Raw genomic sequence first — 18609 nt, forward strand, 5'->3', positions numbered from 1 at the left:
AACAGTGTTTAATCTAAGTAGTCGCCTGTATGTAAAATAGTTTAAATGAATAAATTAATCATAACCAAAACATGCTCTTGGATTATACGATGCGTTAACTATAAGTTATTATTCTACAAAGTGGGGCAAAAGTAATTTCATTATGTAAATGTTCATTCCAATTCACATTACTTTTGCGCACGCCAATCGTAGGTATGGTTCGTAATGGTGCTGCTGTGTTCGCCTGCCACTTCAGCCCCCTCCGAGAATTCAAATCTGCTTTTTTTAGCTTTGGCACATGGTGATAAGAAATTACTTCGGAATGTCGCGGTGCCTTAGACATAAAGTCACTGTCCGCTATTCGACTTGACTTAGGTACTTGTGATTTCCAAACAGTGGGATGTATTTTTAAATAAAAAAATTATAAACAATATTTACAGTACTTACTTTTCATTTAAACTTACAAGAATTATGCAATACTGATAAAATGCCTGAAAACGGCATATATGCTAAAAAAAATAAAAATAAATTAATAAAGTTGATAAATAGCGTAAAATACAGCTAAAATTGTAAAAAAACACGATTTAACAGATTGCTAAAAGATGGTTAAAATTTTATATTTCAGTAACAAGTGATCAAACACGTTATGTCCAAATGTACAAATGAAGGACCAAATTAGTGTTCAAACAGACGAAATACTTGTCCAAATGGACAAAATGACTGTCCGAACTGATCAAACACAAGTCCAATTATATAATGCTTTTTATTGATTTACAAAATTTTACCATGATTACATGTTTAGTGTGAATTTGTTTTCCTGTTTTTCTTTCACGTTTTATATGATTTTACCATAACTATATAATACCTTTACCAAGTTTTACCCTAATTATAATATTCTTTTACAAAGTTTTAGCGAGTTTTAGTGTCGTTTACCAAGTTCACAATTTCTTGATTGGTTTTACCAAGTTTTTTTTTTTTTTTTATGCTTCCGATTTTGTTGTCCGGGTTAAATCTTCCCCATAGGAAAAACTAAACCCTTCCACTCACTTTTCCACAAATGATCAGCTACTCAATCAACACTATGCAAGTGCATTATATAAGTAAAATAAATACAAAACAATACAAGAACAACATCACGTCAACTCACCAGATATCAAATGGGAAAAAAAATTCACCGTCTCCAGATATTTTCATATCAGAGGGTTCGGCTCGGTAGAACTTCTAACAGGGCCTATAAATCCTACTGATCCCTCAACATAAATATTTAAAAAATCTTTTGTTAACCTACATGTATTCAAAATGACCGACTTTTGCATCTTTATATATAAATTTTTTGATAGATCTAATACGCCTAAATTTTTAATTAGAGAGCTAGGTATAATGCCAGTAGCCGAAAAAACGAATGGTAATATTTTTATAGTCTGAGAATGCCAAATTCTTTTTATTTCATTTCCTAAATCTGTGTATTTTCTTATTTTTTCGCTAACAGATTTTTGAATATTAGAGGAATTTGGAATAGCGACATTAATGATATAAGTAATTTTTTTTAAATTTTGTCTAGTAAAACTATATCGGGTCTATTATGACTAATCGCTCGGTCTGTTAGTATAGTTTTATCATAATATATTTTATAAAATTCGTTTTCTATAAATGAATTTGGTTCGTATTCATAATATGGTACTATATTACGGCAGTCAATCAAGTTATGTTTAGTTACCAAATTTTGGTGAATTATTTTTAAAACTTGAATGTGCCTAAATGTATACTCGGACGGTGCTAATATAGAACATCCCGATATAATATGTTCTATTGTTTCCGGAAAAGCCAAACATTTTCTACACAAATCATCAATTTGATTTGTATCTTTGATTATATGCTTTCTATAATTTTTAGTATTAATGACTCTATCCTGAATGGCAAGCATAAATCGTTCTATTTCTGCGCTCAACTCTCCAATACTCAACCATTTGTTTGACGAAAATTTGTCAACATACGTTTGGTTGAGATAATTGAAGTGTTTTGCGTGTAAAATTTTATTTTACCAGGAATCTAATAATTCCTGGTTGGGATTTATAAAAATTTTGGCATTCTCATCGTATAAATTTAAAGGTGTAATATTTCTATCTGCCTTGCAAATTATTTTGTGCATTTCTGAGCTATGAGCTTTCCTATGGAAAAAAGTTCTTAGCATTTCTACCTGATTATGTTTCACAGAAGTTATTTTGACTATACCTCTACCTCCTAAATTTCTAGGTAAATTAACTCTTTCCATAGCTGAATTTGGATGATGGCAATTAAACTTTGTTAGCGTAGTTCTAATTAATCTTTCTAAGTTATCTAAATCTGTATTAGACCATTTAGTTATGCCAAATGAGTACGTTAATAGAGGTATTGCCCAAGTATTTATTGCTTTTACTAAATTTTTAGCAGATAGATTGCATTTTAAAATTTTCCTGATCCTAGTTTGAAATTTAATCCAAATATCATTTTTAATACTAGTATGGTCTAATCTATTTGATTGTGGGTATCCTAAATACTTATAAACCTCATCCCTTTTCATCCTAGTAATTTGAAAATTTCTAAATATACTCTCGTCCCCATCTACAATTTTTCCTTTCTCTATATGGATCGTTCTACATTTATCTAAACCAAAAGTCATTTTGATATCATCTGAAAAGTTTTTAACTACCTCGATCATTTTCTCTAAATTTTGTTCAGAATTCGAAAATAATTTTATGTCATCCATATATAATAAATGCGAAATTGTACTACTCTCCCTTGTATTACCCTTAACTTTTATTCCAAACTTGCTTTTAATTAACATTTTAGATAGAGGATTCAATGCTAAACAAAACCAAAGAGGACTCAATGAGTCTCATTGAAAAATTCCTCTTTTAATTGAAATGCCCGGTATTACTATTTTCTTACCTTTTAAATTGATAAGTAAATTGGTATTCCAAAAGGACATAATATTTTCCAAAAAGCTAATAATAATGGGGTTAATTTTATATATATTTAATACTTTGATCAGCCACGAGTGCGGGACACTATCGAAAGCCTTTTGGTAGTCTATATAGCAAGTATGTAAATTACGTTTGCGAGTTTGAATCTGTTTTAGAATTACAGAATCAATAACTAATTGTTCTTTACATCCCATATGTTTTCTGCGACAACCTTTTTGTTGTTCAGATAAAATATTTTTTTCATCTAAATGAGTATATATTAAATCTGTCAAGCAAGAGGTTAATATTTTGTATATTGTCGGTAAACATGTAATGGGTCTGTACTGAGAGGGATTATTAATATTTTCGCTTTTGGGCAACATATTATAAGTAATGCCCTTAGTTAGAAAATTTGGAAAATTTTGTGGTTGACTCACAAATTTTGAAAGATTTTTTGCCAAAAGAGGATGTAAAGTAGTTAGACGTTTGTACCAAAAATTATGTATCCAATCGTAACCCGTGGCTTTCCAATTATGAGTATTTTTAATAATTTTGGTTAACAATTCAACCGATATATTAGAAAAACTCATTTGTTCAATGCCTGAAAAATTGAGTTCTTCATTTTCTATCCAGGGACTTGATTCGTTATGTTTTATATCGTTACTCCAAATTTTAGTCCAAAAATCGCGCATATCTGATTCAGATGGCAACGGAATATTATTATTCGAAATAATATTTTGTTTATCGTCAAGTTTGGAATAAAATATTTTTTCATTTTTCTGGAATAATCTGTTATTATTTTTTTTATTATACGTATAATTATATCTTTTTAATCTACTAGCTTTTACGCCTAATTTTTGTTTTAATAAATCCAATAAATCATTGATTATATTTTCATTATTATGACTATCTATGTTATAACCAAATTTTCTCCCTATTTCATCTACATGTCTCAAAATTTTCCTACTTCTATTACCATTTTTATATTCTATTACTCTAGCTATGTTACTTCTTAAAAATACTACATCATTTTCTAATCTGATCTGCCATTCTTGTTTACTATAACTATATGATCTATCATCAGAGGATGATAATTTGATTCCTAATTTATTACAAACAGTAACAGCACTAGCATATACTATTGTATGAAGATCTAAAAAACTAATTTCGTCAAAAATGATTTTTTGGTAAATTTATGTTATTTAATTAAAAAATGAATTTAGATAATTTCTTTGACGTATGCAATTTTGGTCTAACTGTTGGTTCTACATCTATATATATCTGTTCATATTATTATGAAGTAAGTTAGCTAATTCTATTATATTATCATCAACAAAGTTTAAATTTGCAATTTTGATTTCCCTAAGATTATAAATAACGTCTAAGTTATTTGAATCTACTGTAATATCATTGGACATTTCGACTAGAATATTATCCAAACTATCTACATTCAATGTATCTGATATGACATTACTTATCTATCTGCTACTTCTCTTTTAATCTGTTCTCATGTTACTACAGGAATTAAATTATTTTTGAAAATTGCTCGCTTTTAGTCTGCTAATCTTTGTTCGTTTACTTGGGCAATCGGATAATTTTGTGAGAAAAGTGAATGTAGTTTTTTCCTATATAACAACATATCTGTTTCTAGTTTGGTTACATAGAGTGGAAGATACTACCAGTATCGCCCTGGTGTAAGACCACCATTCAGAATTGAAACGTTGCTCCAAATGGCTTTAGCCGTGTTTAGTGACTAGATCTGAATAGCCAGGTACTTCCTCACCTTCCCCTTTCCCTTCCCCACTTACCTTCAGCCTCGCAACATCCCCCAATCGGGAATGCTATAGTCTCACTGGCTCCAGACGGGAGCAGTTGGGACTCTTGTGAGGTATTCACTATAAAAATAAAAAAATAAAAAAAATATGAACGAAAAATGAACATATTGACATCGTTCGTCCATTTCATACGCTGTCTAGGAATACCTGCTTTTGTTTTTTGGGGTCTTAGACTATCCATGTTCATCTGTACAGATGACATAATAATCCCCTGTTCATCTACGTTGGTTGCAAATGACATTGTTGTCATTTTGCAAAACAACTAGGAGATGATTGTATCGTTACTGCTACATTCCAGTAACCAAATTAACAAATAATTTTCAATATGACCAAATTAAATATTCTAATCAAACTACCTTTCGACATAACAAATCTATAATTTCCAATTAAACTACCTTTCAACATTACCAATCTATGATATATTATTATATGAAGACGGTAATGCTCAATAAAATTGAAACAGAGCTGCAAGAAATAAAAAACTTCACGAACTTCATCAATGACAAATATGATGACATTATACAAAAACTTCAACAAATCATGGACATTCCAAACACCGTCAACAAAATCAAGGAGGAACTAGCGGATAAAGAAATCAGATTATCTACGGTAGAAATCCACCTGGCGGATATAGAACAAGCAGCCCTGCTGAACTCCATAGAGATAAACGGCCTAAAATTACAGGACAACATATCCCCAGTCCACGCTGTTACACGGATCGCTGAACTCGCAGGAGTTACGATGTCCCCAGAGGATACATACAAAGTCACAACAAACAAAACAAATGATCAAACAAAAATAACTATTAATTTTAAGGATACCACAAAAGCACAAACCATGTTAGCATCCAAACACAGTGACCCGATAAAAAAATTCAACGGAGAAGGAGCCAAATATGTTTATCTTATTGCGGCATTAACCCAATATTACAAAAATCTGCACTGGAACACCAGAAAAAGAGCCCAAGAAAAAGACTACAAATATGTTTGGGTAAAATCAGGAAAAATTCTCGTCAGAAAATCCAAAGACTCAAAGGTTATGGAAATAAAAAACACCTAAACGATATATCTAATAAACTGACATAAACACGACTGTACATCTAACACAACCTCACATCACATACTTACACAAATACACACCAACATGGCAGATTACATGGAATATATAGATTCGGACAATCAACACTACTGTGAAAGTACAAATGATATTAACCTCTGGACCAAATTCACAAAAGAAAAACATAGAATCAATATAGTACACCAAAACATTAGATCGATCAATAAAAATTTTGATGAATTTTTTATATACCTCCAGCAGCTTGAAAATAATTTTGATGTCATTGTGCTGACAGAATGTTGGTTGAATGACAACTACATACCAAAAACAATCAAAAACTATAATACACACCATACAAAAATACACAAAAACCAAAATGATGGTATAGTTATATACGTCAGTGATAAAAATAACACAACCATTCAAGAAATAAACATCATCGACTCCAACTGCATACAAATTACATATGAAAAAGAAACATGTATCCTAGCTATGTACAGATCTCCATCCAAAAACAACATCACAAATTTCTTAACTGATCTTAACAATACATTAAATGATCTCAAGAAATACAAAAATATCATCATCATAGGAGATCTTAATATAAACACTCTACATAACGGACACCCACAAAACATAGAATACCTAGCAATACTAGCCCAACACGGACTGGAGCCAATAATAAATGTCCCAATACGGGTCACACAAAACACTAAAAGCTGCATAGACCATATAATGATCAAGACAAAACTAAAAACCAAAACAGTAGTACTTGAAAGCACAATCACTGATCACTACATGAATATGATAGCAATAGACACCGAAAACACTACTTCGAAACAACATAAAATATTTACAAAAAAAATAATTGACTACTCAAACTTAAAAGAAAATCTCCAAAAAATAAACTGGAATACATTATACCAAATAGATAATTTCGAGGAAGCCTGGAATACATTTACAAATACGCTAACGCAAGAAATAAATAATTACAGTACAATAAAACATATAAAACTTACACACAAAGCAAAAAAATAAACTATGGATAACACAAGGAATATTAAACTGTATTCGTAAACGAGACAAAATTCACAAACAAATTAAACAAACACCGTATGACATGGAACAACTTAATTACTATAAAAAGATATAGAAACATATGCACGAAAATTATTAGAGTAGCTAAGGAGATGTACTACAAAGAAAAACTTAAAAAAGCAAACAATTACCCAAAGGAAATATGGAGAATATTAAAGAAGTTACATACACACAAAAATACAAACAAAAAAATACTATCGAACATCTAAATATTAACTCGAAAAAAATAGATGCCAAAACAAATATAGAAATGATGGCAAACCACGCAAATAACTTTTTTGCAACTATAGGGAAAGTTTTAGCGAATCGTAAAAAACACAGCACAAACACACTAACACAAACAAACAGATCAAACATCGATACCCAACCAACACAACACAGATTTATATTAAAAACAAGTTCGGAAATGGAAATTAACAAAATAATAAATACATTAAAAAACCGGATTGCTCCTAGATTAGATGAGATAACAACGGATTGCATTCAAATAGTAAAAAATGAAATATTAAAACCTATAACACACCTAATCAACCTTAGCATAACACATGCCTGCTTTCCTAATACTCTTAAAAAGGACTGGTAATCCCTATGTATAAATCCGGAGATAAAATGGAAATAACTAACTATAGACCAATCACTTCGTTAAACTCTCTATCAAAGATTTTCGAAAGACTATTAAAAAACCAAATAATAAAATACCTGGAAGAAAACAAATTAATCTCGGACAAACAATATGGATTTAGAGAAAAAAGAAGCACAAAAGAAGCTTTAGCAAGTACAATAGATTATATACATAGCAACTTAGATCAAGGGTTTAAATGCATAGCGATATATTTAGATTTGGATAAAGCCTTTGATTCAATATGCCACAAAACACTTTTTAAAAAATTAGAAAATATGGGTATCAAAGACAAAGAACTACAACTATTAAAAAGTTACATGAGCGACAGAACACAACAAGTCAAAATTAATAACTATACTAGCAAACCACTGCCGATTACACACGGAGTTCCACAAGGAAGCATACTAGGGCCCGTTCTTTTCATAATTTACATAAATGAACTTTGTAGCATGGAAATAGATGGAGAAATAATTAGTTACGCAGACGACACAGTTTTACTATTTAAATCTAAGGATTGGAATAAGGTTTATAACATAGCGAATCTAGGAATCACGCAAGTGAAAAAATGGTTGGACTCAAATACACTCACACTAAACATATCGAAAACAAAATTCACAACGTACAGCATAACTAACACAGGACAGCCAAAAAACAATACAAACAGCATAAAAATACACGAATGCATAAACACCAACATCTGCGATTGCCCCCCTCTAGAAAAAACAGAACAAATAAAGTTTCTAGGAATCGTAATTGACCATAATCTTAGATGGACACATCACATCAAACAAATCACAAATAGACTCCTCAGAACAATACACATTTTCCTAAACATAAGAAACATATATAAAATAAAACAATTGAAAACAATATATTATGCACTATGCCAATCAATAATAGAATATGGAATAATTGCTTGGGGAGGAGCAACAAACGCAGCTATCGCTCAAATAGAAATCGCACAGAAAACGATATTAAAGGTAATACTCAAAAAACATAAACTAACCGACACAGACCAAATATTTAAAAGCTGTGACGTACTTGATATACGCCAATTATATGTTAAAACACTACTAAACTACATTTTCGACCAAAAAAACAAACCCAACAAACACAAAATATCACTAATAGACCGGTCAGACAAGCGTACAAAGAAAACATAAAAACTCCGACGGTAAACACTACCTTTGGACAAAGACACCATAAATACCACGCTATTAAAGCATTCAACAGTCTTCCACTTGAAACAAAAATTGAGGAAAATAAAAATAAATTCAAACACAAAATAAAAAAATGGATTAAAGAACAAAAAAGACAATATTACCAAAATTCTATAACATAAAAGATTAAAACATATACACTCAACACAAAAAAATATATAAAACACGCAACACACACAAACACATAAATCATTATAAATGCCGATTTCCATTCTCTTTTAATATTTTTCTTTTAGTGTGATAATTATATTTTAATTTGTAATCTTTATTTTTAGTTTAAATTTATCTTTATTTTAATGTTGTTTTATTTTTAAATGTATAAATTCTTATATTATAAAATGGGGGCCTCAGCACGGGTAAACAACCCAGTGAGGCCAACATTACTGAATTAGAATATAAATATTGTAAAATAATGTAGCAACAATAAAAAAAAAAAAAAAAAATTATGTTCCAGAAAAACGTCAACATAAAAATATACCTTTAAAATGTTTTTTTTTTTTCAAATGAATGTCAAATATTGTTGTTTACCTTGGTTACTGGGGTCCTCAAATAATTTTTTTTTAAAATCCTATTTATTTACCTAAATATTCTATGGCTTACTGGCAGTTTATTTATTGCGTTATCTGATAATATCAGATATACTCTTCTTTAAATATTTTTATGTTTTGGGATCAAAGCTAATTCTTTTTTATATGATATTACAAAAATTAATCAGAGAGAAAATGTAAAGCATATGCCTTAACTAGCGTTGCTAAGCAACACATTATATTGAACATTGTATTAACGTCTTTTACCTCATATTATCATTTTTTTCAATGTTTCATACCATTTTCGAACGTTCTTCCATGTTTGACCTGTCGACCGCCTCAATAACAATCTCCAGTACTTTCTAAACAGTGGGATTTAAATCAAAATAATACCTTAACAATTACAGTACCAACTGAGCCTTGAGTTCATTTTCTCAGGCTAGCGCTTTGTCATATTGAACATTATTATTCTTAGGAAACGTTTATACATCTGCATTCAATTTTTATTTATAAAATATCATTTTTTTGGGCTGATGAATGAACGGTGTTGTTTGAGTGCAATTATAATTTCTATGGTCGCACTTTTTTATATGAGCTTGAGTTTTTTCTATCCTCGTCTATGGTCAACCATAGGACATAGGTTGATGATAAACTTTCCTCATTCAAAAAGCCCGAAGACTCGCGAGTGGTATATGTATGGTACTGACTCACCACACACACTTCTTGCCTCATTCACATTCATACATCGTCTCATACATACGCAATCTTATAAATATATTATATTCGTATTAGAACGTTAGTTAGTGTACTAACGTTTTAAAATAATCGTTTTTCAGTTTAAAAGGGAAAAAAATTAAGTATTATACCATACAATAAAAAAACAACAACAAAATTCTAGAGAAACAAAAGTTAATCCATTAGAAATACTGAAGATGCAATTCTAATTTGTTAATAATTAGTGTTTTGTAATTGGCTTTTAATTAGTATTAACAGTTTTTAATATTCTCCTGATGAAGGAAGGGCTCTTCCGAAACCGGTAGAGTTAATAAAATTAAAGTGGTCAATAGCAAATGTATGTCTTTTTTAAAATGAATTAGTGAATTCTCCGGCTATTATTAAATTAAGAATTTACCAGCGAGGTACGAATTTACCATTTAGGAAAGCGAGTGAATAGATTGAAAATAATCTGATAACACTCAACATCTAAAAGATAAAAGACACGTGTTTTTCCTTCGACGATTGAGGACAACGGACTCCAAATCTTCGACACACATTCAAGATTGCACCCAAGGCTTTTTCTCTGTTCTGTGGTTATCTTAGTGTACAAAATAAAAGTCTCGTTTAATTCAGATGCAGCGTTTATTTACGAATTAAGAATCGTTTCACAATCACAATATCGTCGATTCAATATTCATAATCGCTAGTTTCGAACAATACTATTCTGTGATTGGGTCCGAATGCGTCTTGGTAAAGTTTAGTGAGGACGTATGAAACACGTCTATTAAAATTTCCATTTGGAGAACGAATTCTTTCTATTTCAATTTAAATAATGAATAGTTGCACTCGGTACTTGAAAAAGAATTTTCACAACTGTGAGTAAGCATGTATGCCATCAACCGTCCTTTTTGAGAACATGAATAATTGCGTTTGGAACATGAAAACGGTTTTCTCAACTGTGAGTCAGCATGTGTCTCGTTAAATGTTCCTTTCGAGAACATGTATAGTTACAGCCGGAACATGAAAATGGTTTTTCTTCACTGTGAGTAAGCATATGTCTCGTCAAATGTCCCTTTCGATAGCATGAATAATTGCAGGCGGAACATGAAAAAGGTTTTTCTCCACTGTGAGTCAACTTATGTACGGTCAACAATGCCTTTTGAGAACATGCATAACTACAGTCGGGACATGAAAAAGGTTTTTCTCCACTGTGGGTCAGCATGTGAACCGTCAATGATCCCTTTTGATAACATGAATAACTACACTCGGAACACGAAAAAGGTTTTCCTCCCCTGTGAGTCAGAATGTGTTTTGTCAAATTTCTCTTTAGAGAACATGAATAATTGCAGTCGGAACATAAAAATGGTTTTTCTCCACCGTGTGTCATTATGTGCCTCGTAAAATTTGCCACTTGAGTACAAGAATAGTTGCAGTCGGAACATGAAAAAGGTTTTTCAACACTGTGAGTCAGCATGTGTATCTTCAAATTTCCCTTTCGTGCACAAGTATAGTTGCACTCGAAACATAAAAAAGGTTTTTCTCCACTGTGAGTAAGCATGTGTATCTTCAAATTTCCCTTTTTAGAACATAAATAACTGCAGTAGGAACATGAAAAAGGTTTTTCTCCAGTATGGGTGCGCAAGTGAACGTTTAACTTTGACTTAAAAAAACAGGAGTAGTTACAATGGGGGCAGGAGAATCGTTTTTCCACAGAAAGCGTCTTCAGATCTGTCAATAAGTCTGAAAAAGATTAGGAATGAAACGTATTAAGTGTAAGCACAGTTAATTTATAGAAGTTAAAATTAGAAAGCAAGAATTCTTAATTCTAACGGAGAAAATCGGTTTCACCTGTTGTGTGGGTAATTACTTCAAAGCGTACCGAGCATTCCTTTTTAATATACGGCAGGTCTTTGTCAATTTCCCTATAAGGAATTATCCTTCCATATTCTTCTCGGGGTCCTGGTTCAACCTTGATGGAAACAGTCTCCACTTTAATGCTACCTGAAAAGAAAAAAACAAAATGTACGCAAATGTACAGACTTTGACAGAAATAAGGGTAAGATAATTTTAACTAGAGAAATAAATTTGGACAACAGAAAGAAATAATAAAAATAAAAATGCAATAGACAAAAACTTGTGATCAGACAGATTTGAAAGAGACAACCAAAAGTTCAAGAGTCGGGTAGGAATAGGTTTTTAATATTATCCACAAAATTCAACAAGCCAACATAAAACATGTCAATATTGGGTTACCACAGTGTAAAAACGCTGTGTTGGAGAATGGATAATGTACTTGCGCTTATACATACTGCAATATAATAATTGCCGAGTAAGAGTATTGTGCCGTGTTGTTCTTGTGGGTATGTAAGAAAGTTGAAGGAGTTCGGAGCAGTCTAATTTGGAGGTTAGCATTTTAAATGAGAAAGGCAAAGCAGTTATTCTGTAATATAAGTTAGTATTTAATATGAAAGGATAATTTATGTATTCTAGCTAAATATTTTATTTAAAATATATGAATGGTAAAATTATATTCGCTCAATGTTATTAATATGAATTACGTAAGAGGGAGACCAAACAACTATTCTCACTAGAAACAGTTTTTTATGACTTTTTGGTCGTTTTTAATATGAAGACAATTTGGTAGATGTTTCTAGCAAAGCTTAGTTTTTCATCCAAAATGATACTAAGATCTATCATTTCTGTGACTCTTTCAAATGCCGCGTTGTTAATGGAATATTCGAATTCAATAGGAGAATTATTTTTATAGAATTCAAAGTTTTGCACTTTTCAGCAATTAAGAATAGATTTGTTTGTACGCCCCAATCTTAGTAATATTTCAATGTAGTTGTTTAATATTCAAACAGTTTTATTATCTCCACATTCCAGTTTATCACCAAATTGCCTTTTCCTTTGTTTTGTTCCATTCCTATAGGTCTTATTACATTGGGAGAAAGCGAACTAGAAGAAGATTTGAAAAAGAAGCCCACAACAAGTGTTTTTTTGTTTTATGTTCGTATACTCGTCGTTGTTGATAGTTGCACATTATTTCGTTCCTCGTCACAATTAATCACAGTTCAAAATGCGAAAAGTCCGTAAAAGAGTGTAAATTATTATACCCAATTTTAAAAGATTAAATATTGTTAAATGGTGATAGCAAAACAGTTCCTGTCGTGGAAACAACGGCGCTAGACGTATATCTATGAACTAATAATAGTGCCCACGAAATATTCCAGAAACCACCTGAACTTACAAATGTAACAAATATTAATATTATTATTATTTAATATCGGCGAGTGATTTCAAGTCACTTGAATGTTTGAAAACATTGTACACTACTTTAGTAAGAAGCTAGGTAGAGTATAATTCGCATTTTTTTTTTTTTTGTTATATATTCAATAATATTAGATTTATAAAAACAGTTTATTTTTAAACAAGTTCTGCTGTGTAATTATTACTAGGCGTGACAGCTGTTTCGCCCTCTGAAGGCAGTATCAAACTGTGGGTAGTCCACTTACAGACGACACATTTATGTTATTTCTAGATAGGTATTTTAATTTCAATTACTGATTTCCTAATTGATTTCTGAGGAAAATGTTAGAAATTATTAATGGTTATTACCCCAGTAAAGTTTCCCCAATTACTGTAATGTTTAAATTTGACTGAAGGTCTTTATGTTAGTTATTCCCGAACGATGACTCATAGGGTTATTTTAATAGCATAATTAAGTACTTCATAATGCACTCATATTTGCACTAGGTTTGAAGATATCTAGTAGGGGTGAACGAATTATATTTGTTTGTTTATTTATCAAAATAGCTTTCGGATTATTAGAATTTTTGTTAATTTCTAACTTCTCTAAAACTCTTTATTTTGTATGTGTAACGGAGTTGGTTTATTATTATCACTGAGTGAGTGATTTTTATCTAGGAGATGTTTGGCAAATGAAAAAAAGTGATTTTTTTTTTTTTTTTAAAGATCTTATATGTTCTTTGAACCTAGTATTAAAGGACCGGCCAGTTTATCCAACATAAACAGCGTTGCAGTCGTCACACTGGAGTTTATAAATGTCGCTATTTTGTAATTTGAGTACTTTACTTTTTGAGTTTTTCAGAGATGATCCTAAGTTGTTATTTGTGCGGAAGGCAATATCTAAGCCACACTTTTTGAGGACTTTAGCAATTTTATGAGATGTCGGTCCGATGAATTCTAAACACCCAAATTTATTATTAGTCTTATTATTAGTCGCTGGGTAAATTAATTTAAGGTTATTTTTGTGTTTGTAAATATTAATTATTTTTCAATGTCTCTACCCTTGAAGCTGTTATTTAAAGCAATAGTTAGAATTGTATTTTTTTCCTTCTCGTATGCTTTCTTGTCGAGCGGGATGTTAGTGGGCCTATGTATCATTGACTGATTAGGCAGATAATTTATGTGACCATGGGTGTAAAGATTAATAATTAATGGTCGTGTCTGTAAATGTAGGCTTACGAAAAATTTCAAACGTATGTTTATTATTTTCTCTACCGATTGTTGAGTCTAAAAAATTAATTTTCTTATTACACTATCTTTCAACCGTAAAGCAGATTTTACGGTTGATGGAGTTAGCTAATGTGACAAAAAGATCTAATTGTCTGTTGGTACCTTTCCAACAGACCAGAATGTCATCAACATAACGAACATAGTGAATTATGTATTTGCTAAAGACTGAATTTATAATTTGTATTTCAATGTAATCCATGAATATTTCTGGAAGTTATAGTATAGCTGCAGGAAGATTTACCATATTCAATCTACATACTGAGAGCTTATGCCAATCAAATTGTATGTAAACTACTTTTAAGCCTTGTAATTGCAAAAGTTATCAACATTATCATTGATTCGAGCCAAATTCCTGAAGAACTAAAATGAAACATTGTAAGACCTATTTTTAAAAACGGAGATCACTCTATAATAAATAATTACAAACCAAATTTCAAACTTCTTGGATTAGATTTCTCATGAAATATGGATCAATAAATTGTAAATAATTACAGACCAATTTTCAAACTTCCTGGATTAGATTTCTAAGGAAATATGAATCAATAAATTGTAAATAATTGCAGACCAAATTTCAAACTTTCTGGATTAGATTTCTTATGAAATATGGATCAATAAATTGAGAAAAATATTTAGGTAAAATAAATGTTACCGATGAATGCCATAATAGCTTCAAAACAAAGTTGTGATTAACTACTCGAAAACTTTACCTATTTTATAAAATGTTCTACTTAACCATCAAAAAGACAAGATCTTTTTATTGATTACTGAAGAGCCTTTCATACTATTGAACTTAATTAACTACTAGTGAACTTCTTTTATATACTCGGTCATAAACAAATATTCAAGTCACTTGAAACCATCTGAATCCGTTGTGAACGTATTTTATACACTCGGTCATAAACAAATAATCAAGTCACTTGAAACCATCTGAATCTGTTGTAAACTTTTTTATAAAAACAGAAAATTCAAGTAATTCATATATAAAATAAATTATTTAGATGACTAAATCGAAAAAAGTCAGAATTACTGCTAGGGTCAATTTCGAGCCCAAAATTATTATTCTAACTGATTTTGGGCCAGTTTTGTGAGCAGTGTAAGTTAAAAGATTGCTGTACAGTGGCGGTTTTCATGTAAAGATACATTTTAAAGTAAATATCAAAGGCACTCTTGTAAGTAGCATTATGTCCTGTCTGCGCAAATAATTCAAACGCACAAGGATTCTGAATATCAAATTTAACATAACACATTTTTAACATAATGATCAACGCAACTTACTGGCTGTCAGAGAACTCTCCGCATTCTGCAAATGTTCCTTCTTTACTTCTGGGAGGTCGAATTCCATATCGGTAGAAGGCATTCCACCTCCGCCTTCTTCCTGGGGCCCTGGTTCCGTCTTGATGGAAACAGTCTCTGGATGAAGAGGATCCATGGCTCTGTTGTGGCAGGTAAATGGTTCAAGCACAAAAAATATGAAAATTTCTGAAACAAAATATCTTTTTCAGGTTGGAATATTATATTAAACAATGAATTCTATTACACAAATATTTTAAAATAATAATGTACTAGTGTCCTTGGAGGTAAGGCAATTGAGAGAATCGTCGTCAATCATCGCATTACATTAATCTAACGGTGACTTCCATTGTCTCTATTTAAAACAGTATTACATCATGGTTACGCCATTCCGATTTCAACAAACTGTCGGTGAACCAAATTCTTAGAATTCTTTTGAAATACATTTCTTAAAAAGTTAGACGTCAAACTGACAGTTCAAACGTTCTTCAAACAAAACGTCATTTGGTAGGTCGCTTTAACGGCCTTCGACTTACAGAATCACCGACCCAACTATTATTATTTCGATTTCCCGACAACGGTGTATTAATAATTCGGTCGGCGGTTTTGCCAACACACCATCCGGGTTCAGTAAGTCAGATCGTGCGGCGAACCTGTGTTCCCGCACGAAAGGTACAAACCAACTGCAAATGGCGGTTTACGTGTTCACACAGGTTCAGGTTCACATGCATAGGCGTCAATAGAACATTAGAACTTACCAATAACTAACACCAGGGATGATTAATTTAACTGCGTGGGTTAAACAGTGTGAGGGATAGTATGTTCAATTAGAGGTTAGAAACAGGATGAAACGACAAAATCATGCGTCAGTAATAACTCTTAGGTTGTACTCAGTGTTGGTATGTCTATAAAATAAATCTCCCTATTTTTCCCCAAAACTTCCCAGATTTCATAAAACTCCCTTGATTCAAAAAAATCGATACTTAACCTTAAAAAATGAAACGGGGATAAAGCAGGCGCAACAGCTATTGGAGATTATGTTTTATTTCGTAATATTTTAGCTTCCTTCTCATGATAAATAAAAACTGTTATGTAAAAGGAACAAAGTAAATGAATGACAGTCGGTAAAGATAGATTTTCTTCAAATCGTTTCACTACGTTTACTTTTCTTGGCATGGCTCTTATCAGAGAAAAATTAAACCTTTCCTTATATGTGGTGTGTCTTTACTACACATTGCTTCTAAATACTTTAATAACACTATAAATATAATAAATTCTGGGTTCAGATTTTAGGTATTCCTCTGTTATACATTTTTCCACTGAATTAAAAAATAATATTTTACAAAGTTTTCAAATTTAATTAAAATCAGAGAATTTTTTTAAAAATCGGGAACAAATACACCAATACAATCAACCGTGTGATACTGCTACGCAAATAGTGTGCGAGGAAATGACACGCTATTGATGTCCCGCTTTAGTTCGCTATGCGGGAACATGAGAAATCCACACGTCCGCAATTGTATTTAGACCATCGATACCTACGACCGCATAGCTGTGTGTGTGCGTCCAGTACCCATCCAGCACCTGGTCGCGGGCCGTCGTTAGATACGGACTCCTCACACGTTTGTTTAGCATCTGCCGATAGTTTTTTTTATGTTTTCAGCAATTAATTCACAATTATTATCATTTTTGATACAAAATATAATAAACATAAGCGATTAACTATGAATATTCATATTTTTCCGATATTAAATAGCTTATTTTGAGATTTGTTTTGACTACACAGCACCGGAACGCGTAGATTTTTTTAGCATAGTAATGGAAATGTTAACATACAAAATAGACAACAAACGTAAATATATCTCTCGCTTAGCTTAAAATACAACTGATATACCAGCCCGCTGTTAATATGATATAGTGTATAGAAACATGGGACATCCAACGTGTAATATTTCATAAGCACAATCCATTACAAACTACGTTTCTTTACATCAACTTTTTACACATCACTCACAGACAGCCACTAAACAAAATGCATGATTACACGAAATTAAGCAGATTTCGTGCTCTTTTCAAAAAAACTCCTTTTCTCCCTTTAAAATTCATAATCCCCCAGTTCTGAGGACTTTTTCCCAGATATGCCACCATTGGTGTACCGATTATTCATAGACAATATTAAAGTCATAGATTATTAAAAGCACCGAACACAAAAATTACTTGAATTTCTTTAAGTTTCTGACTTATCTATAATACTGAGATTACGGCATTCATTTTGTATGTAATACGAAGTTGGCTAATTTATATTAAAATTGCGTGAGTAATTTTCATCTTTGAGAAGTTCCAGAAATTCCAATGTGTAAAATGGTTTCACCACAGTTTTATAATGCCTCCAGAAGTCGAAACAGCTGTCACGCATAATAATAATTACGCGGCAGAAGCTACTAATAAATTAACCGCTTTATTGAATTGAAATATTAAATACGTAGAAAAAAACTTGATAAATGTTGCAATATTTGGTGAGTGGTGACTAGAACTTAATAACCACACGTTCTTCCCAAATTCTTCCCATCTTCTTCCATTTCTAATTCATTATGCACTTCATCATTCCTCAAATCATATTATTTTAAGTATGGTGTGTTTTTGTTCAACATTCCTATGCATTTAGTGTTGTAATTATTACCAGCTTGCAGTACTGCAGCAATATTAAATCTTACTGTTTTATTCATTGTGTTTTATATTGTGCACAGTGGTTAGAACATCGTTCATGTAAAAATGAACCTTAGT

The 18609-nt window shown here is 31.4% G+C and overlaps 1 protein-coding gene across 1 annotated transcript; it reads right to left on the bottom strand.

Annotated features, from left to right (window-relative positions):
* Positions 1–8: 8 nt before the first annotated feature.
* Positions 9–16687, bottom strand: LOC149413864 (uncharacterized). Its single transcript, XM_089643895.1, has 5 exons — positions 16584–16687; positions 15811–15968; positions 11845–11997; positions 11542–11736; positions 9–25 (listed from the first exon to the last, which is right to left on the bottom strand). The coding sequence occupies exons 2-5, from the start codon at positions 15962–15964 to the stop codon at positions 9–11; spliced, it is 519 nt and encodes a 172-aa protein (XP_089500021.1). The 5' UTR covers positions 15965–15968; positions 16584–16687.
* Positions 16688–18609: the final 1922 nt, after the last annotated feature.

The sequence above is a fragment of the Hesperophylax consimilis genome, chromosome 20, assembly GCF_061612785.1.
Source record: "Hesperophylax consimilis isolate HC1 chromosome 20, BYU_Hcon_1.0, whole genome shotgun sequence".
NCBI lineage: Eukaryota > Metazoa > Arthropoda > Insecta > Trichoptera > Limnephilidae > Hesperophylax > Hesperophylax consimilis.